The 22,698-nt window shown below is 48.3% G+C and overlaps 1 protein-coding gene across 2 annotated transcripts in view; it reads right to left on the bottom strand.

Moving 5' to 3' along the window:
* FIRRM (FIGNL1 interacting regulator of recombination and mitosis) overlaps window positions 1–22,698 on the bottom strand; it is a 1,502,596-nt gene that overhangs the window by 163,640 nt on the left and 1,316,258 nt on the right. For both annotated transcript variants that reach the window (XM_069641302.1, XM_069641303.1), the window contains one exon: window positions 14,355–14,468. In XM_069641302.1, coding sequence (XP_069497403.1) covers window positions 14,355–14,468 — 114 coding nt within the window. The remainder of the gene's footprint in view (window positions 1–14,354; window positions 14,469–22,698) is intronic.

Here is a 22,698-nt window from a genome sequence, read left to right as displayed (position 1 = left end):
CTAAGGCCAAATACTGGGGGGCCATAAACAGGACCAAACCCCCTGAGCGCACTACCCTAGACCTGGGTGACGCGATGGAACAACTGGGGTAACCCACGCAACACGAGAGCACGGAACATCCTTAGTAACCACTGATAGGATCTCAGGATAGGCAAGACATTAAATATGTATATGCGGAGGCAAGCCCTGGGGGACACTGACAGTTACGGCTGACCGCACCTCAGACACAAACAGCGGTGTAACCACATAACCCCGCGAAATACAATATGAAGAAAGGCACAGGGAAGAAAAAATGCCCCAATGGACTCCTTTACGAACCCCCAGACCTCAACAACGGGGACATCGGACCACTCTCGTGAATGCGGGTCAACGTCAACAACTGAAAACGCCCGGGAGGACTACCTGCTGGCAGCTATGCAGAGTGGGTTCTTGTCAGTGAACATCAAGCTGGATAACATTGTTGCAACGATCGGATCACTTAAGTCCGAACTGGAAAAAGAGAGCGGCCGCATCAACGAGGCAGAAACGAGTATTGGCGAGGTAGAGGATAAGGTCGGTCAACATGACCACAACATCTCCAGCCTGAAGATCGACCTCAACAAAATAAAAGGCAAATGCGAAGACTTAGAGTCACGATCTAGAAGAAATAACGTACGCAAAGATAGTGTACCGGAGGCAGCGGCAAACGTCCAATGGAACCATTCACTGAAACTTTACTCAGAACCCTATTTGCATCGGCCTCTTTCTTTGCACACTTTGTTGAGCAGGCACACGGGCGCCCTTCTACACACAATCATTGCCAAACTGCTTAATTACAGAGACAGGGACCTCATCCTGAAGTTAGCACGAGAGCAGGGGACACTCCAATACAAAGCAAATAGCATACACATATATCCAGACTTTGCAGCAAGAATGCAAGCTCAACGAAGAGAGTGTTGAGAGCTAAGCGACTCCCCTATGCCCTAGTGTTTCGGCCAAACTCCGGATCCAATATGGAGGACGTGTGCATTTTTTCGAAAATCCTATAGATGCTATGAATTGTGTGGGGGCGGCCATTCCCCCTCTGCGACCGGACCACGACAGAGATCAAAACCGTGCCTCAGGAGTGGCCGATGAGCCGGAGGACAGTGGCGAATGAACTGGAGACGCCAGGATATCCTTATGATAACAGCATGTTGATGTTGACAAAATATTGGCACACAGAAATTTAGCAGTGGCCTGTCCGGGGCGCTAGATGGGCAGGCCAATTGATGGCAGCTGCTGACAACGCGCCCTTGGGAAAGTTCCACAATTATACAAAGGGTACAGCATCATGTGGGGGTAGATGGTGAGGCTGGATGGGAGGGGGGAGGAGTTTATAGAGTTGGGGAATTGAGGGGAGTTGGGAACCAGGAGATGGCAGTGGACGTTTGGGGGGTGGGAGGAGGGTGGTTAGCTTGCAGTCAGAAGAACGGGTGAATGCCATATTTACAGGCTAACTTGGTTGTACAGGAAGATACATATAGATGTTATGCACGCACTAGACCCACATGGGTGATCCAATAACACTGCTGTAATGGAATGTGCGAGGGCTTAATAACCCAGTTAAAGCCCGAAAGATCATCGCTTACCTTGAAAGGCACTCCCCTAAAATTGTAATGTTCCAAGAGACACACACTCTGACCCGGATCCACGATAAGTTTGCGCTGAAATGGGGCAACAAAGGTATTATACTTCATATTCATCACAAGCGAGAGGGGTACTCACCCCAATACATAAATCATTAACGTTTCAGGTTGCGTAGGTCCAGACTGACCCGAAGGGAGATTTGTCATTGTGACAGGGATGGCCATGGGGGAGGAAATTACATTAGTGAACACCTATGGTCCAAACATTGATGACGCCAAAAAGCGTTTAACAGACCAAATGGCATCACACAATATTCAAACAGGCCAAATGGTGTACGAAAGGCCGTTTTCCATTCATCCCCTTCCTTTATTCTCAGTAAGTGGTAAGCGCCCCTCAGGTCGAGTTTACTGAAGAAAACTACTCCTTCTACTGCCTCGAGAATGTCCTCAATCAAAGGCATGGGGTATCGGTCCCTCACTGTGACCTTGTTAAAACCACGGAAATCAATACATGGCCTGAGTTCTTGAGAGTCCTTTTTTGCTGTAAAGAACAAAGAGCCTACAGCGGGGGATCTGCAAGGACGGATGAGACCGTCTTGAAGATCGTGGTCCAGGTATTCCCGTAGGGCTCTTCGTTCTGGAATTGTAAATGAGAACATCCGTCCAAAGGGAACAATGGCATTAGGTAAGATCTCTACTGCAGAATCTTCTTGACAGTGAGGTGGTAATTCTTTTGGGATTCGGTCTTCAAACAGATCGGCATAGGTTTGAAAAATGGAGACAGGCCGTTAACCCCAGGGGAAGTCAGTGAAGAAAAGGACCTTGTGGCACAGTCCAGTCCGCCAAGGATGCATTGGTACAGTGTCTCTTACAATACTCTGAACAGAATCGGAGAGTGTTGAGTGCCCAATCAATTAGAGGATTGTGTTTACGCAGCCAAGGTATTCCCAGTAGTTATAAGTTACTCACTGTAGTGACTAACGTACTCTTAGTCCATAGTTCCCTTTCCTCCATACTGCATGGGCGTCTCTTCCAAGGGACGGGAGACAGAACTTTTTTCACCAGAAAAAAATCTTCTTCCCCTTTAAATTTAGAGGCGCGCCGGGGTGCAGCCCAGGGAGCATGCACTGCCCTGACTCCGCCCTCCAGCGCCACACCTCAGTCCCCATTGACGCGTCGACAATAGATTTAACATTGCCTAATGACACCAGTATTATTAGGGGGAGGTTGGTGGGACGTATGGAGGAAAGGGGACTATGGACTAAGAGTATGTTAGTCACTACGGTGAGTAACTTATAATTACTCTTACGTCCCGTCCCCTTTCCTCCAAACTGCATGGCCGATTACAACTGAATGTAGCCTCAGGGTGGAGAGGAGAGCCTCCTTAAGCAAATAGGTTCCTGAGAACCGCCTGTCCAAAAGCCGCATCAGATCTAGAGCTGGCATCCAAACAGTAATGCTTGTAGAAAGCCGAGGAAGTGGCCCAAGTGGCTGCCCTGCTTATGACTTGCCAAGGGACATGGCGCTGGAATGCGATGGCCGTTGCCTTGGCCCTGACTGCGTGTTGGCCGGCAGGGGCTTGTGCTGGCCCACGTATGCTTCTTTGATGGCTGAGACCATGCAGCAGGATATGGAGGCCTTGGAGGCCTGATAGCCTGTTCTTGAGCCTCCAAAAATGAAAACCGGGCGTCCGATTTGCAGAGGCCCTTGGTCCTGTCCAAGTAGAATTTCAGGGCACGCCTGACATCCAGGCAGCGCAGCACTGTCTGTGCTTCGTCGTCAAAGAACGTAGGAAGGACTATTTCCACGTTAAAGTGGAAAGCAGACGGCACCTTGGCCAGAAATGCTGGGCGTGACCGCAGGACTACTTTGTCCCTGTGAAAGGTAGTATATGGTTCTGAGGCGTCAAGCGCCAGGATTTCGCTGACTCTACGAGCTGAGGTAAGGCTGACTAGTAAGGCCATCTTGATGGTGACCAGCCCGATGTCTGCGGACGCCATTGGCTCAAACGGTTTGTGCGCCAGGGCGCCCAAGACTACGTTGAGGTCCCACACAGGGGGCTGCCTCTTGACAGGTGGGTAGAGCCTTGCGAGCCCCGTCAAATGTTTGATGATAGGATTGGAGGAGAAGATCCCCTCCTCCGAGTTCCTGTAAGCTCCGATGGCTGCGAGATATGCATGGCAAGTGTCAACCTGCACGCCATAGTGGGCGAGGTGCGCCGGGAAGGACAGCACGTCGTCCAAAGTACATGCCAGGGGATTGATCCCCTTGGAGTCTGCCCAGTGGCAGAATCTGGTCCATTTGCTTTTATACTGGGCCCTGGTAGCCTTACTCCTTGCACCCTGTATGATTTCCAGATTAGCCTGTGAGAGGCTGAGGTGCCGCAGCGTTACCTGCTCTGGAACCACACTTGAGGGTTAGTTTCTGTGGCACGGGGTGGATGACCTTGCCCCCCCTGCTGCGCCAGAAGATGTGCTGGGCCCGTCAGGAGGGGAATCCGAGGCATCACCGAGAGGCTGAGCAGCTACGAAAAACCATGGCCTGGCCAGCCACCATGGAGCTATTAGAATGATTTTGAGTTTGCGAGACTCCTTGATCTTGCAAATTACTCTGTGAATCAGCGGAGTGGGTGGGAAGGCGTTAGCCCTCATGCCGTTCCACTGAAGCCGAAATGCGTTGCCAGGGAGCCGGGGCCCTGTCCCTGCCATGAGGCGAACTGAGGGCACTTCTTGTTGTTCCAGGTGGCAAAGAGATCCACTTGGGGATGACCCCACCTGTTGAAGATCTCCTGAATAATGTCTGCCTCCAGTTTGGATTCCCCGGGGAGGTGGATGTTAAGCTCACCATAGCTCTGCAGGAGCACCCGGAGCCTCTTCACTGCGATGAGATAAGCCTGGACCCTGTGAAGCCTGTATACTATGGGGCTGCTCCTACAAATGAGGGCACATGGACAAGGTTATAATTCTGATGCGTGTGGGGCTATCTCTATCCCCCCCCCCGATGTCACCCCTAGTGTTACCAGGATGACTGAAGGTTTTGACTCACCAGGTATATGTGGAAGCATGGCTGTCCGTCCTGCTGTAACTCTAGCAGGGGCATGAGTCTGTTCAAGGTGGAACCAGTTACGTCACTGATTAGTATTTCCAAGCCCAGTCCTCCTGCGTCATGGATGATTGTTCTTTATCAGGTGAGTAGGATATCAATGCGAGCTATTCCTCAGCAAATGTTCATACTGCCTATCATGCTCTTTTCTTCTTGTTCCTTGTTTTCTCTATGAGCCACTTTCTTAATGTTTACCTCTTGTGTCACTTATTCAGCACTTGTTCTCTACTTCTTTGCGCTTTCTGTCTTCATGCGCTTACTGTCTCTCTAATGCATACTGTTCTTTACGTTATAGATGCCTACCGGAGCCGCGATGATGGAGTAGAAAGAGTTTGCAGCTGTGGCAAGAGCCGGGTAATGTTTTCTGTTTATGCGCGATGTCTTCTGTATGCGCGCAATGCTTGCTATGGCCTGACTTTTGCTTACTGTTCTTTTCTTTACAGGTGTCTACCGAAAACGTGATGATGAAGCAGAGTGAATCCGCAGCTGTGACAAGAGCCGGGTAATGTTTATGTATATGCGCAGTGCTTTTGAATGCGCGCAATGCTTTGTTGCCTGGGTTTTGCTTACTGTTCTTTTCGTTACATGCATCTGCCGAAATTGCGTTGATGGAGCGGTGCGAACTTGCAGCTGTGGAAGGAGCCGACCGGAGCTGTTATTAACAGGAACTGGAGAGAGGTCACAGCTGACTGCTTGGACGAAGCCGCGTAAGTATTCCAGAGACCGCAGTATATTTCGGGACAATGGACTGGAATACAGCAGATGAGAGTTAACGAGGAGTCCTTGAGTAAGTATCTTCAGTGCACACAGGAGCTGTGCCGGTGAGCGTCACGCTGCATTGAGCAGAGCAACACAAAGTAAGGGCTGCATGCCTGGGTGTGGCTTATAATGCCAGTCACACCCAGCCACACCCAAAAGGCAGGACTGCAGTCTTCTGTTCTATCTAGGCTATTTCTCCTTCATGTTGGGGGAAAAAGGAAGTACTTTGATTCCTATTCATCCAAAGGGTGATGCATATGACACCAGGCGCGCCAAGCTTGGGCCCAACCACCCTTTTGCTGTCCCCTAACCCAGTGGCCTTTTAGGAGAACACGTGTCCCTCGGGGAGACACAGAACTATGTGTGTGTGTGTGTGTATGCTGTGGAATTGGGACTGGTGTAAGATGGGCAGCCATGAGTCGTGACAGTGGACTGCCGTGAGGTAGATGTCGTTCTCCAGGGCCCACACCCACATGCTGATTGCCAGTCTGCACAGAGGAGGGGATCTGGTGCCTCCCTGCTTGTTGACATAGTACATGCTGGTCGAGTTGTCTGTCTGGATGAGGGCAACCTTGCCCCTGAGAAGTGGTAGGAACGCCCTGAGCGCTAGCCAGATGGCGTTCAGCTCTAGCCAATTGATGTGGTATTGCTGTTCCGGTCGAGTCCAGGAGCCGTGGACCGAGAGATCGTCCAGGGTGGCTCCCCAGCCCTCAAGCGAGGACTCTGTGGTGATGGTGGCCTGCGGGGTGGGCGGCCGGAAGGGCTTTCCTGCCCGTAGGTTGCAATCCCTGGACCACCAGGTTAGGTCTGGGTGGAGGCATGGAGGAACATTGATCATCTCAGATTGAGAGCCCCGCTCTTGATTCCATGAGGCCGCGAAGTGCAGCTGAATCCTCCTCATCCTTCTGTGCAAAACGGCTAATAGGACCGAGATGTTGGTACCACCATGCCAAGGTCACCTCTCTGCTGAGGAAGCGGTTGGTGGCCCTCTTGATGCCAGAGATCTTGTCCTTTGTCAGAAATACCTTCTTGTGCACGTGTCCCAGATGAGGCCCAAGAATGTAAGGGTCTGCGTGGGCTGCAGCTGTGACTTCTTGAGATTGAGCGAGAAGCCCAGATCAGGCAGTGTGTTCATAAGGACATGTGAAGAGTGGTGAACCGCTTCCCGAGATGTAGCCCTGACGAGCCAGTCTTCGAGGTATGGGTAGATGTGGAGGCCCTGAACTCTGAGGAGGGCCGCCACCGTATTCATGAGCCTGGTAATTACACTGGGGGCCGAGTTGAGGACAAAAGGAAGGACCTTGTATTGAAAATGGTAGCCCATGATCCTGAACTGTAGGAAAGAACGATGGGGCTGCCAAATCGGGACGCATAGGTACGCGTCCTTCAGATCCAGGGAGCACATCCAGTCTCCCTCGCACAATGTATACCGATATAAAAGCTGGCGTAACCATCTTGAATTTTTGCAGGGTTAAGGAGAAGTTGAGGGTGGAAAGGTCCAGCACAACTTTCAGGCCCACCTGGTTCTTCTTCTGAATAGCGAAAATCCTGGAGTAAAAGCCAAAGCCTTGCTGGGAGGCTGGGACTTCCCCCACTGCCTGGGTCTCAACTAGCGACCGGATCTTGGCCAAAAGTGTTGCTGTCCCAACCTGTGGGATTGGAAGGGAGGAGAGGCTGGGATAGGGAGGCGGTATCCCGTGGATCCTACGGAGAGGATCCAGGGGTCTATGTAATTCTGGCACCAGAAATGTGAGTGGAGAGCTAGCCTGTCCCCCACTGGAGACATGTGGACCCGAAGGGGCGTGTCATGCCTTCTTTCCCTCGGAGGCTGTTGCGGAGGAGGGGGACTGGAAAAAGCCTGTACTCTCCCCTACCCCTCTTTTGTTGCTTGTGCCGGTTCTGAGACGGCGAGTGGTCAGGCTGCCTGGATCTCCGTTCCTGGAAGCTGCAGAATTTTTAAACCGAAGCAGCACAGCTGTGGTGCTTACCGGTCATAGATATGGAATACGTCGGAGGACCCAATCCCCTCGAACCCTCCCTATGTACGACCCCTGTGGGAGCGATGCTGAGATTGGGTGTACGATTTGGGTGTGGTCTTTGTCAGGATGGATAAAGACTTGGCCGTTTTGTGAGCTGTTTTTCTTTTCATCCGTGGCGGAGTGGAAGAGGTCCCCCCCCCCCCCCCTCGAACGGTAGATCTAATATGCCTTCCTGGACGTCCGGGTTGAATTTTGTTGCCCAGAGTCAGGCTGTCCTTCTCATGTCCTTGGCAATACAGATGGCACGGCCGGAGAGGTCGATATGGGCCACCGTGGATTACATGAGGTCACGCGCCACCAGCATGACCTCGGCCAATCCCGCCTTAAATCATGATTGGCTCTGAGTAGGGAGCCAAAAGTCACAAAAAAAACCCTAGTCGGTATTCCGGAGCAGTGGGTGACTTCAAGATGTGATGAGATAGTTCAAGACAAATGACGAGGTGACAAGAAGGAGAGATATCCGGGGAGGTAGAGAGTTCACAGAGAGACTTCTTCCTCAAACAAGGTGGAGAACGATCCGTCCTGGATGACTTCAGAAGAACGCAGATGTGACAAGATTTGTGCGGTAAGAACTATTTGCAGGAATCCTGTACTAGACTGGAGAAGGTGACAAGGGAGAAGCGAAAGTAACAAGGGGAGAGTCCAATGAGAAGAAGATCAGGAGAAGCCAGGAGAAGCAACAGCCTTTGATAATGGTAAGAAAACTAATGCTGGTAGAAAGCGAGGAAAGAGGAGAGTTGAAACAGAAATACGAACAGAAAAAGTAATCCGGCACAGTACACAGCGAAACAGCAGGCAAGAAGCGGTATGCGCGTGCGGAAGGAAGAAAAACAGGCAGAGGCAGAAGCCAACAACCCACAAAGAAAAAGAGATAGGAGCCAATGCCATGCGAGGATGGATATCAGCACGATGCGCGGCTAAACCAATAGAGGAAGAAATGAATGGAGCACCGAACAATAAAAGTAGGAGGGAGTGCCGGCGGAGGAAGGGCGCGGCTTGCAAAGCTAAAGTAGCAACATCAGAAAAAAAAAAAATGGAACGACAGAAAAATAACAATGAACGAAGGAAAACAGCAAAGGAAGTACCGGCCGAGACCGGCAAAGGAGAAATTAGAAGGACAAAAGTAAAAGTAGCAAGTACGCGGAGCAAACAGGCACGGTGCGTATAAACCACTAGAGATGCAACGCACAGGTGGGCGCGGCTAGAAGGCAGATATAGGAAGTGTAGCAAAAAGACTAGACAGCAGCAGAGGAACGTGACGGCACGACAATGGCAGATCCTCCACCTAGATCAGAGCTTCCAGGAATCGTTCCTCTTGACAGATGTCAACCAAAAGTCTATACGCGAATGCATATCATGCACTGATGAATTAAAAAGTGAAAGCTCTTTGCGTGCCATGTAGCGTGCGCCAAACATCTTTCAGACCCAAATCGTCAATGTGCGTATGTATAGTACGTGCTGCATTTGTCAGGGTTCTGGGTGTGGTGGATGTGCGATCCAGATGCACATTGAGTATTGTGTTGAGATCACTGCCACAAATTACTAGCGCAGTGGGGTACCTAGCGCATTTTTGAAATGAGGCATCATAAAAACTCAGAATCATCCACATTTGGCCTATATATGTTCATCAAGGAGACTTCGGCACTTCCCAATTTCCCATCTACAATCACAAATCTGCCATAGTCATCACTCTCGGTCGCATGAGTGAATGGCAATGACCGGTGTACCAGGATCATGACCCCCCCGTGCCCTAGTAGTGTAAGAAGTGTAATAGCGTTGATCTTCCCAACCAGGGGCGACCTTACATGCCTGGTGTTCCAGCAGGTGTATTTCTTGCAAAAACAGAAGCTTGGCCCCCTGTCTGTTAACATATGCCATCACTTTACGCATCTCCATGGGGATATCCAAGCCCCGCACATTCCAACTCAATAACTTCACCTCAGTTGGACCACTTCTAGCCATCATCCCTTCTGTGTCTCCGGACATTCCACTCATCTCTGTGCCATCTCTTGACCACACCATGATATGCCGTGCTTAACCTGTGCATTTTTGTAATTATTTCACCCCAACTGGCCCCCAGCTTCTCCTCCATCATAGTGCCCCAAACTTCGACTATGCTCAACCCTTTATCCTTACCCCCCCACCCTGCCCCGTCCAACAAAAATATGTGCACTTGAATTGGGGGCGACTGCTACCATGGTGAGCGAATACTCCCTATTATGCCTTGGCTAGATCAGAACCATAACTGTAGGAGTCTAACAAACGTTATCATAAACGCATCAAAATGTACATAGTTGGGGTGTGGTACAAAAGTTATATCAGCTTTTAAGGTGCCTCTGGTGCCTTCCCTCCCGGCAGGGGAATGTTTGCCTCTACAAATGAAGCAGCCTCTTCAGGAAACGTAAAAAAGGAAGTCTTATTATTGTATTGCAGATGCAATCTAGCGGGTACAACATGGCGTAAGGGATTCTACATTCCCATAAAAGCTTCTTAACGCCCACAAATGAGCGCCTCTCCTGTTGTACTGCCAGTGTGTAGTCTGGGAATATACAGACCACACTGGAGCCCATCCTCAATTCCTGCTTTTCTCGTGCCGCCATCATAGCCAACTCTCTGTCCCTGTAGTTCATGAGGCGTGTAATTATTGCTCTAAGGAACCAACCGGGTCTTGGTTTTGCCATCAGCACCCAATGCGCCCGCTACACTACAAACATCTGAGACCATCCAGGATCCCCCAAGAATTCTTTCAGTAGGTCTTCTGTTGCCGTCACCGTAGGGCCTTTCAAGGTGTCCTCCGGCACACCTATAATTTGAACATTATTGCACCTTGATCTCGCCTCCAGATCCTCACACTTCATCTTAATGCTGCCCAGATCCTTTGCCATAGTCGTCACTGTCCCTTGTAATGCTGTGCTGATCCGCATCTCTGTCTCTAATGTGTTGTGCAGCCTTTTCCAGCTAGGCGCGGATTGTATTAACATTAATAGTTATGCCATCCAACTTGGCATAGATGGAAGCATATCCTTGCTGCATGATGGCTATGACACCCTGCAAATCGACGGGCGATGCTGGCGGCGCTGCCTCAGCCTGCCCCTGATTACCTGTCCCCTCGCACCCTTCCTCCTCCACCTGTCTCGTGGTGGGTCTGGTATATTTATCCGTTGTGCCACTCTTCTTGGGGCCTGCGCCTTTAGGCACAGTGCTGCGACTGTAATCCACCCTTCTAACCAGCTACCTGGCGGGATGATGGGCCTGGGACGAGCAAGTTTTCAGTGCACTCAACCAAGGATGACACCAACTGTGCCACAGGCTCGTGGTATACTTACTGCCTGGAATCAGGCCAGCAGGTCCCACTTACACACGAACCTCCTATGCAGCCCGCAGGCGTTCACAGTAGCGGGGGCCTCCTCCGACTATCCGCCACACTCTTCACTCACGCTGGAGGAGTCCTCCGCCACCCAGCTGTTCACCACAGTCAGTACGCTCCAGCAGGGCCGACCTCACATTCGGGCTTGATTACTCGGTGGGCCTAAAAGTAGACAGCCCATCATCGGAGCTAGTTGTGCCCACACCATTCATATAGCTGTCCAAAGGTTTTCACGCCAGATTTGCCTCATTTCTGCTACTTTTTGCCAGGAATCTTGCTTCACACACAGAGATTTACTCGATGGCAGCCAGCGCGCCCCTTGTGCAACAGCGCCCCGGCTGCTTCCAGTCTTCGACACCAAGCCAGGCAACCTCTTTGGTCTTGCTTCGAATTCGAGCCTATTCTTTACTGTGACACACATAGCTTTCAATCTGTCTACTTCCATGGAGACTCACTTACTAAATTGTATCATCGAATGTCCAGAAACTTCGATATACATGTGTTGGCAGCACCGCTTGAAATCTATATAATACATATAGCCAGCCTTAAGTATCCTTAGTCTACTTGTGTTGCAGCATCTGTACAATTGTAAAACGGCTTGTTTTTTCTGCAGTGCTCTTCACACGTGCAATCTTCATACCGCACATGAAATCTTACTTGATTCTTTACTTTGACATCAGTTTCTATATAGTCTACACGTCTTCTCCCTCAACCATTCTTCCCAGTGCGTCACTCATCTTTCCGCGACATCATCCAGCTTCTTTTCACGTCTTCACACTTCCTCAGGCGCTCCTTTCAGGAGACCATCAGTCTTTCGGGGATACTTCTCATAGGGCCTTCTTAGTGGATACCTCGCCTCAAAGATTCTTCGTGGTATAGGTATCCTTAGCGGCGTTGCACATGTCACAATTTCTAGTTTCCAACATATAGGCAAAATAGGGGCGGGACTTCCCATAGAGGCATTCGGCTGCTCCTCTACAAAATAGAGACCCACACCCTTCCTCGCTGAAGTTGTCTCCGGTCCGGCAACTCGACTAAGGGTCCCCTCTGACTTCTGAGACCCATGGCTTGCCTGCTGCTTCTCGCCTCAGTCTCGAACACACTTCTGGCTTGGCAATCTCCACAATCAGGCTCACATGGGGAAAGGCAGCCTTCCTGCATGCCTTTCCACTGTGCAGCCTCTGCAACACAGAGTTTGGGGGAACAGGACCCTCTCAGAACAAGTAGGGGAAATCTGCTGTATCAACGTTCCGGCGTCCCTTTGGTTCTCCCACTTCTGCCTGCATTGCCAACACTGTGTCATCTTCTTTCTGCCTCTGCTGCTACAGCACACACTACAGTTTCAGCTCCTTCTCATTGCCTGCACCTGCCTCCCAGGTTCCTTTAGGTGTGGGCTGTTAGACTTAATTGCCCGACTACTGCTATACCATGCCTCATCAGCCCTCTACCTTGTTCCAGTACTCATGGGATTATGGGACGTGTAGTCCCCAACAACAAAGTTAGTTCTTTTAAATGAATCCTTGATTTTAAAGGAAGATTTATTTCCCTTAGACTTATTTGAAGATGAACCATTATGTGTTGTTACAGAGGAAGATAATTTACTTAAGGCAATATTTCCATATTCCTTTACATTATACCTTTGGGAGTAAGGGGGACTTGTACCCTGAAATACCTTGAAGGATCTTTCTGGGTTTAAGGTTTGTTCAGGTTTTTTTTGTATTTGTGCCCACAGCCACAGATTGTATGTGTGGTTCATATACATTACAATGGCAAAAATCCATGACCTACTTTGGCAATCTTGAAAGGTATTCCCTTTTCAAAGGACACATAACGCGTCTCATCCTGCGGGATCTCACCACCACCCTGGGCCTGGTCTCCTCCCAGGTGATCCTCCCGCAGTACACCACCCCCAAAGTCAGGACCAGGACGCATCTGCCTTTCTCTAGCCACCTGGGAGGAAGACTTATGGCAGGGTTTCAGTGAGGGATTTGTAGGATTCATCACACCATGCAATGGAACATAATTTCAAGATGCTACATGGGTGGCATAGGGACCCGTTGGTTATCTTAAATGTATGTGGGTGCCCGATGTATGCTGGGGGATGTGGGTGGAGGGGGTTGGGCTGTCTTCGTACCATGTATGGTGGTTATGCCCCCTTATGCACACTGCCACACAATGGAACACCCTTCCACCACACCTCAGAAATGTAACTTCTCACCTAGCTTTCCGTAAAGCCATCAAAACACTGCTATTTGTTTGAACTTTACGGCTGCCTAGCGTCATGCACTATGGCATGTCATCTGTCTAATACCTAACTGTATGTAATGGTCATCAGATGTAACACCGATGTATGCTCTATGCAACTAAGTTGCTTTCCTGTAAGAGCGCCATGATGCCCCCGGGCTGTTTGTGCGCTTAATAAATGTAATAAATATATAAACACACATTTATTGGGTGGAGCTGCTAAGTTGGATAAAAGAGGCGACGGGAGTGCAGCTTGTACTCAACCCGCTGCTGATATTATTGTGAATACCCCCAAAGGATAGTGACATACACTGGTTCATAAGGATGTGGGAAGCCATGATTAGGGCGGGTAGACTGGCAGTGGCCCAAAAATGGAAAAAGCAATCAGTACCGGATAACCGGAATGGCTACATAAGGTCCGGAACATTTACTCAATGGAAAAAATGACGTATCTGGTACATGATAACATGGGATCATTTGAGGAAGAATGGGGTCTATTCCTGAAGAAATGGGCAACACTTTAAATCCCAGGGGATAGGGACTCAGATCATCAAGGTTCTAAGGCCAGAGAAGGAAATTGGAGGGAGGGAAGGAGGAGGTCTAAGGAATACTAGGGCGAGGTATGGAGTTGAAAGATGGACACGTTATGGGAGCCGGTGTTGAGATAATATTATGCAACAAAGATATTCACAGGTGCCAGACCTACCATATGTTAAGGTCTGGAGGAGATACAGGAGACAGTAGAAAACCGGTTCAGAGGGTGACACTAATAGATCAGCCTGCACAACTTATTTCTGAACCATGTAACCTTATGAGCAAATACGTTCCTATTGCTGTTTTGTGTTTTTGTTAGAGGGTAGGGGGGGACCGAGAGCGATCTTAAAATGTAAGAAAAGTCAATTTAAAAAAATAGAGGCCGGTGGATGAACTGTCCTGGTGTACATGTCCCGTTTTAATTATTGATGTGAGTGCGAAGGGTAGGCCATTTCAGTGGTAATTTATATTTGCCCTACTTATGAAATCTTTCCTTAGGTAAGTGTGTATGTATGTGGTGGGTTTTAAACAGCATGACCTTGGCTGTAAAGTAATGGTGCGCTACACATCAAGAGGTCCGGAGGATGCCACACCTAGATGAAGGGAGCGGTTTATAATAACGACTACTTTTGGTGGGTGAACGCTAAAGCTACTTACTACTCATGTAATATTATAGATTTTATATAGTTCTCATACAATTACCTGCACATCTTGTGGTATGAAGAGTTTTCCTAAACAAATCAGGAAATATAATACTGCAAAGTGCACATAATCTGGAGGATCCAATTGAAGGAGTGAGGTCTGAAATGACACAGCCTAAAAGAATGGCGGAAAAGAAAGTTACATTACACAGAAACATTAAGTTATCTTTAATGCTATATTATTCACTACAGTAGCACTTTGAATGTGCTCAATTCTGGCTAAATAATTTACACGAATGCTGAATCAATTTAAAATGTGTAAACACATCACAAAATGCATCTTTGCATACAAACATTTCAAACCATAACACATACATAGTTATCAATCTTGTGCCTTCAAACATACACCCATGAAGGTGATGAGCGAATGTAATTACCTGCAAGCTATCCCATTGGCATCTTTGTCCCCTTCAATATTATTAGCTCCTTTAAACACACCTTTCTTTGCTCAGTAACATATGGATGTATTTTCCACAGATAAAAGCTCAAAAAATCCAGTACCCTTGTACTCCCAGAAGCTAAACGTAAAGGGTATACTGTGTTCCTACCATGCACCCTAACCTCACTTTATTAAGAACATTCTGACACCAGAATATAAGATTTCAAAGACAACAAGAAACAAAGAGGAAGGTAGGTATGGTTTAAGTTACCTACCTCTAACTTTTGTTTTCCAGCATGGGTGTGGCATGGATTCACATGCTCATGAATATTCAGAGTAGTCAGGCTATGAACCCTACGTAAAAGAAAAAAACAGTTTCACTTTCAATTTAAAACTGCATTTGTCCTCTAAACCAATCACTGTCCACTGGGTCATACTGTCCCCATCCAATGACAGTCCTCTCCCTAAACTCCACCCGTGGTGGCCATCTTCAGATTTGGTAAGCACGTAAAGAGGCAGTATGAACCACAGAGGGGAAGGAGGGAGGGTTCACATGTGAATACATGCCAGACCCATGCAGGAGAACAATAGTTACAGGTAAGTAACTTAAACCTTCTCCAGCATGGGGTCTGGCATGGATTCACATGTTCATGAGTACCAATTATACAGCAGTACATATACACAACCACGGGTAGTGGCAAGGCTCAACAGAAGCAATAACACACTCACCTCTGAAACAGACTCGCCTCAAGTGAACAGGTTACGTAGCACCGATTGGCCGACTCTGGACTCGTCCCTGGAATCCCTGTTGATGCAATAGAACCAACTGAAGGTATGAGTGAACCTCCACGTAACAGCCCTGCAAATGTCGAGCAGGGGCACACCAGAGAGAAACGCTGTTGTTGCTGCGATGGCTCTGGTGGAGTGGGTTCTCAGTCGGCCGTTGCTGCGATGGCTCTGGTGGAGTGGGCTCTCAGTCGGCCTGGCAGTGGCCTGCTTGCCAGTCGATGACAGTGCATGATGCAGCCGTACAGCCACCTGGAGATGGACGCCTTCAATAAGGTTCTTCCGTGATTAATAGGTCCAAAGATGACGAAAAACTGAGAAGTCTTTCGAAACTTCTTTGTATGTGCCACGTGGAACTTCAAGGCATGAGCCACGTCCAGCGAGAGCAAGGCCCTCTACGCTGGTGACGATGGATTCGGGAAGAAGACAGACAACACCAAAGGTTGGTTAAAGTGGAATTCTGAGGGTACCTGTGGCATAAAGGTGGGGTGTGTACGCAGTACTACCCTTGAAGCATGGAACGACAAGTAAGGCTGCTTGAACGACAGGGCCTAGATCTACCTGACCTTCCTGGCCGAGGGGATAGCCAGGAGGAAAGCTGTCTTCCACAAGAAGATTTTCAACAATAGTGGTGGGGTCTAGACCAGGTAGTTATGGGCGCTTAGGTTAATTATTAAATGTTACTCTTATAAGTAATAAGAACAGCTGCAGATCCCGGCACCAATTAGGCTAACCCCTGCCTAATAAGCTCACAAATCTAAACAAAAATTGCCATCATCTAAAGCGCTTGTTCCATAGTATGGAAAACTAGTATTCAATGATACTTTTAACACAACACACAAAGAACCATTTCATTATGTATTTGTGATCTATTTTAATAACCACATTCCACCCATGAATGGCAAAGTACAATATTGGTTGCTACAGTTTGCCAACGCATATTTCGACGAACATGGTCTTTTTCAAGGCAGAAATCCTAAATCAGCAACCTTAATCACTTCGTAAACCAAATCTTTGCACCAACATTGCAAGTACACAAAAACCATTATCAGATACATGGCATTGGTATAACAGACACTGATTGTTGGGCAATTGAGTACAATGTAAAGAAAAGGCGACAAGAAATGGGGGATGGGAGGAGGGAAAACTAGATCAATATATAAAACACATTTCAAAGATAATTTCTCATTAGGTTCCCAACACATAAATCATTTGCATGACAGAACTCAATCGCCATTTCATCTCTTAATCTATTACCCAAATGCATTCATGAGAAAGTGCACTCTAGCGTTTCTCTATCTCATTAGTAAGATACTCTTCCAATATCTATGCATACCAAAGTCACTCGAATTAGTTAGTTCCAACTCATTAATCAATTGCATGACAGATACTCTCAATTGTCATTTCATGTAACATTCCATTTCCCAATACAATCATTAAAAGAGGCTCTCTAGTATTCCTTTACCTCATTAGGCATATACTAATCCAATATCTATATATATCAAATGTCACTCCGATTAATTAATTGTTGCTCCATTGGCATGTCCAAAAATAAGCACCAAATATTTTTGTAGCGCTAGTCCTAACGCATCGAAAAGCCGTATTGTCCGAAAGCAGGATGCTAGATTGATCTTTGAGAATCACCTGCTTAGTATAAGAAACTTAGTGCTACTCACCCTATGTTTATGTTGAGAGTCCCACTTCATATATAATATGTAAATAACAGCAGACCTCAGAGTCTGCCGACTCTAGAATGTAATATATAATCATGTCAAAAAAACAACAGTATCAAATGTATTCCAAATAGAATTTGTCCATCTAGAGCAATGAAATAACTTACCCTTTTCTCTAAGCCGATTTCTTCCTAGTCAATATTAATTCCAGGAATAGTAAGAGACCAGATTAAAGCAGCCTCTTCTGCCATAAATTACACAACCAATTTAACATAGACTAGGTCTCATTTATTACAAATTCACATTGTTGATCTCATAGCTGTTGACCTTACCACTAGTTCTTAATGGTCCCAAAATCCTTTTGGGTTCCTTTCATAGAAGGACCCGGCCTCCCTCTGGCATCCACATGCTTTTGCTCTTGGCACCATTTTCATTGTTGCTTATAAATTGCTAATGCCGTCACACGTATGTAACACGCGACGTGACAGAAAATGCATTTGTAAATTGTCCCAACTTTAGCAAAGCAATAGCAGTCCTGTTGCCTCCATTATTAAGTGAAATGAAACGTTGCTAAAACATTCCACTCAAAATGTTATTACTCAGTACTTTGATGAAACCGCATTAGGGTCCAACTGAAATTGCCTAAAGTAATATACACATAGGTTGTATTGATCATTGTGAACCCTCAATACCGTGTGAAAATAATGCCATTACGAATCCAGCTTTCGGGCAGTACAGCTGATCAAGTTACATTACCCTGTTAGTAGCAATGTATTACAAGAGGGCCGTTGCCCAATATCTGGTTTGTTAATGTTATGTCTCACAAAACGTCTATTAGTACTGATCCTACATTCTATTCTAGAGGAAGATCATTGCTCCTACTAGGGCCCTTGAAATCAAATATCTTGTTAAGAGAAGAGCAATGTCATTCAGAGCTGATATTGTAATTGCCCTCTGTGGAATTAATCCACATACTTTAAGTGAGTGGCAGCCAAGGGCTAATATTAGCCAATTATTCATACAAATATATCAATCTCATTTAAAGAAACTTCAGTTACTGGGATACATTAATTTAATGTTCCATGTTCTGTGTTTTACCTCAGTAGGATTCAGTGAGTAACAGCAAAGAGCTAATATCAAACAATTAATTGTACAGGAATGTCAAAAAACCTCAATTATAAGAAAATATTCATTTCTTGCTCATTGTTAAGGCCCTGCGTTTCACATCGGAGTCTGCAAATTTATCTGAAACACTGTAGTAGATCTCCACCTCTTATTACAAGATTTTTTTCGAATGTCAATAAATTGAATCTCTACCTTGTTTTCCCATCTGATGCTCTTCTTGCCAATGATTTGCTAACGGTAGTTTCGATCTAGACTGTTGTGACTAGTAAGATGCTCACTAACACGCACCCATAATTCCCGAATGGTACTAACAGTGTCCACTTTTTTACAAATACAGATAATTGCATACACTATGTACTTTGATCTACAATTAATACAATCTCTTATTTCAATTGCTATCCCTCCATGACATACAAAGGTTGTGGCATCGTGATGCACATATCTGCAGACACTACATGCCCCACATTTATGGAAACCTTTGTGTGCGAATCTTAGCCAATCACTGCCACTTCTTTTTTCAATGTCTGATTTAAGGAATGACAGACATAATTTGCTTTTAATTGTAGGTGCCCGAGTGTATCCAAACCTGGGTTCATCTTCAATATCAGTATCTAATAATAAAAAGGTGCCAGTTTTTCAGTACCATTCCATACATCAAATTACTGTCTTGGGAATACTTGGTGATAAAATTCACCCGCTCTAGAATCTGAACCCTTTGTCAATGATTTTATCATATCCTCTCTCTCTACAGAATGAGTCTTCTCACGCGCTTTCAGCACACAACAATTTGAGTACCTTCGCTCCTGAAACCTTTTGGCTAGCAAATCAACACTCCTGTTCAAAAATAGTGTTGGTACTGCAATTACTTTTTAGCTCTGTAGAACTCTCCCACTGGAATATTGGCAATAGTTGACTTCTTGTGACAACTAGTGGTAAATAGCGTGGAATTCACTTCTGTGGGCTTCCTGAAAGTCCTACTTTTCAATTTTCCTTCCCCTACATATATTTCTAAGATCAAGGAAATCTATAGAGTTTGCATCAGCAGTTGCTGTACACTCTATGCCAAAGGTATTATTATTCAAATAATGAGTAAATCTTTCAAAGCTATCTTTGGTGCCATTCCATACATAAAATACATCAATGTATCTCTTCTAAAGCCTGATGTCACTGTGATATTCATTCTTTTTATAGATGCAATTATGTTCAAAATGCCCCATAAATAGCTTGGCCAGTGATGGTGCATATTAATATAGAGGTAAGAGACAGTAGATCAACCTCCCATTGGGCTTGCACAATACAATACATAATATATTCATAGAATTCATCTTAACAAATGTTTTGAGAATCTACAGTACAGGGGGGAGCAGGGCCATGCCACACAGCAGAAAAAAGTTGAATAACAATGCAGCCATTGGGACTGCGCATGCGCGAGCCGCGCATGAGGAGCTAACTGCATCAGGCTCTCGGCGGCCACGGAAAATATCCTGAAAAAGACTGTTTTCCAAATCCACCCGACCTCTGAGAGCATCGTCTCGGTGGCGGATGCACCCAGGCAACAACTGTTGCAACCTGGGGCACAATCGGACCCGATGACGCGAGACGCAGTCCTGGGCCCACCAGCGCGGGCCATTGCTGTGCGACTGAGAGCGACCGCTCCGCCCCTCCCCCCCATGGCTATGGTGGTGTGGGCACATCAGGGACGTCAGGCGACGGCGCTACACCGGCACCTGCAGGCTACCGCTCGGAGCCCCTCTTTCCCTGCTGACTAGCACCCGAATCGCGGCACGGCTGCTGCCGACGCCCCACGCCTGGGGCTGCTGTGACCCCATCCGCTGGGGAGGAACCGTGGTGGCCAGACATCTGCAACGCGCTGGGCGGCCAGACACCTGCAACGCGGGACATCCACCCTACACTGCCAGACCGGGCAACACAAACTGGGACGAGGCACGGAGCTGGAACTCCTCCACCCTCCGCCACCCCCCCCCCCCCATCAGCGAGACTGCAGCACCTGGGGTTGAGTCGCGACGCAGACACAGGCAACGCGGTGCCACGCTCCCCCAACGGCACCAACAAGGTACGTGCAACCTCCCCCCCCAACCCTGGGACAGCGACCCGCACAAAGGAGGCGGCACACCCTCTCCCAAAATATAGCGCAAGATCCACCCCGGCAGGGGGGAGGGGTGGGCGGCAGAACAGAACAGAACGATGGGGACCGAGGACGCTCTCCTCCCCCACCAGTATAAGCACCCTGCACCGGTGACAACACCTGCAGCTTCACCCCCACACTGAGACACTGTTCAAAGGTCCAGAGGACTGGCCACAAGGCGGCATCGTTGGGGCACGGCCGTTGGGGGGACGAAGGCCCTTGATGCAGGGCCCATAGCCCCACAAACATAAATCACTGAACACACACCCCACAAAGCGGGGATAACTCCTGGTGAGATCACGCATGGTGGTACCCCCCAAACTCTACTGGATCATCCCAGACCAGGGATCCATGGAACCATTAATGCTAGGGGACTGCATCGCCACCCTTCAATCAACGGTCTCTGGGGAGATACCACCCATACGGTGGTGCACGTAGCGAGGGGTCGGTGACCAGCGTCGGAAGCTGCGGCCCTCTACACGTCACTTAGGAATAAAACCGGCCCTTAAGTGTGCGTACCTACATATACCCCACAGTGGACCCCCGACCCTCCAACAGGCACACCGGACCAACCAGAGCAAGGGATTTGCTCCCAGCGACCTAAATAGCCCCGCCGGTGCTCTGGAACAGAGACAGAGTTATGAAAGATTGACGCCCGACAAGCCCACCCCAACTTGGTCTCCACGACAACCCCCTGAGGGGCATCAACACGATTCACCCGGGCCTTAAACCTCACACAAATTACTGACCCCGCCATGGGCAAGGACAAGGCCAAGAGGCAAACCCTGCAGAGCAAAATGGACCTCTACACAGTGGAGGCCCCCTCTCGCCAGGAGATACAAAACCTGGCGGAAGCAGAGAAGAGACTCAGGACCCCCAACTCTCCCTGAACGACTTAATGAAGGCAATTGGGGACTCGAGAACATCGTTGGAACTCAAAATAGGCGGAGTCTCCATGGAAGTATCTCTCCTACGTCAAGATCTCCGCAACCTATCGTCCAGGGTCGGAGAAGCGGAACAAAGAGTGTCAGACACAGAAGATAACGTTCGCCAGTTGGAACAACAACTTGCCATAATTGCCCAGAAAGTCAACCAACTTGAAAACTGCGCCAAAGACAGCGAGGGCAGGGCACGTCGCAATAACCTTAGGATCCTCGGGATCCTGGAGAAAGAGGAAGGCCCCAGTGTCGAACATTTTCTAGAAGACTGGCTGACTCATATTTTCGCCCCCAAAAAACTGTCGAAATTCTTCTCTATCGAGAGAGCACATAGGGTACCCACCGGGCGACCCACCCCAGGAGCCCCGCCCAGAACAATAATTGCACGCCTCCTCAACTATCGGGATGCTATCCTGCAGATGGCACGGGCCTCCGGCCCAATCACATACAACGGCTACAGAGTGGGGTTTTACCCGGACTATACCAAAGAGATCCAAAAGGCCCGCCAATCGGTTGACTCTGTCAAGAAGAAATTTCAATCCTTGTCAATCAAGTACGCTCTCTTCTTCCTGGCGATGCTCAAGGTCCACCACAAGGGCACGACCCACCTATTCCACAACCCCAAAGAAGCATGGGAATGGCTCGAAAAACACAGATCCTCAATGGGCCCGCGGCCCGACGCTCGCCCTCCGGACCGTCCACACGAAAACCCGGGCCTGGGCAACGCTCGCCACCCCTCACTCAGGAGGACCCGGAAACCGAATCTCCACAGCGCCCCACCATAAATATCACAGAGAACGGATGAGGTCTGGGCATCACAGAATCGAACTCGCTACGTGACAACACGGAAACTACACTCCTGCGGCCGCCGCCGCCGTCCTGGCACCGCAGTCTCAAGCGCAGTCCATGCGACCCGCAGAAGTTACTACCCTAGTATGGGTCATCCCGAGGAAGTTTTCTAAGTTAGAAGTTCAATGTTTGGGCGACAGGTGCTCCCAGTTGGGGGTGGGGGGGAAGCACAGGGTTGGGGGAGTTTTAAGGATGTAATTAAACAGATTCACAGGATAAGGCAAGACATCGACATATGCTGGCAGAAGAACCAAACGCGGTCTATGAGCATGGCCAAGGACACCCGAACCACTCAGGCATCGGCCGCAACACAGAAGTACAGGACAAGAAGACACGACACTGACAAACGCTGGCAAGGAAATCAAGCACCGTCTACGGGCAAGACCGTTGACGCACTTATCCTGTTTGCACACGCATCACTACGAGACGACCCCCGGACGTCTCCCCTG

This window comes from Ambystoma mexicanum, chromosome 1q (assembly GCF_040938575.1).
Source record: "Ambystoma mexicanum isolate Mex_15411 chromosome 1q, UKY_AmexF1_1, whole genome shotgun sequence".
Taxonomy (NCBI): Eukaryota; Metazoa; Chordata; class Amphibia; order Caudata; family Ambystomatidae; genus Ambystoma; species Ambystoma mexicanum.
Note: the sequence above shows the minus strand (reverse complement) of the source record. Positions and strands in the feature narration are given on the sequence as shown.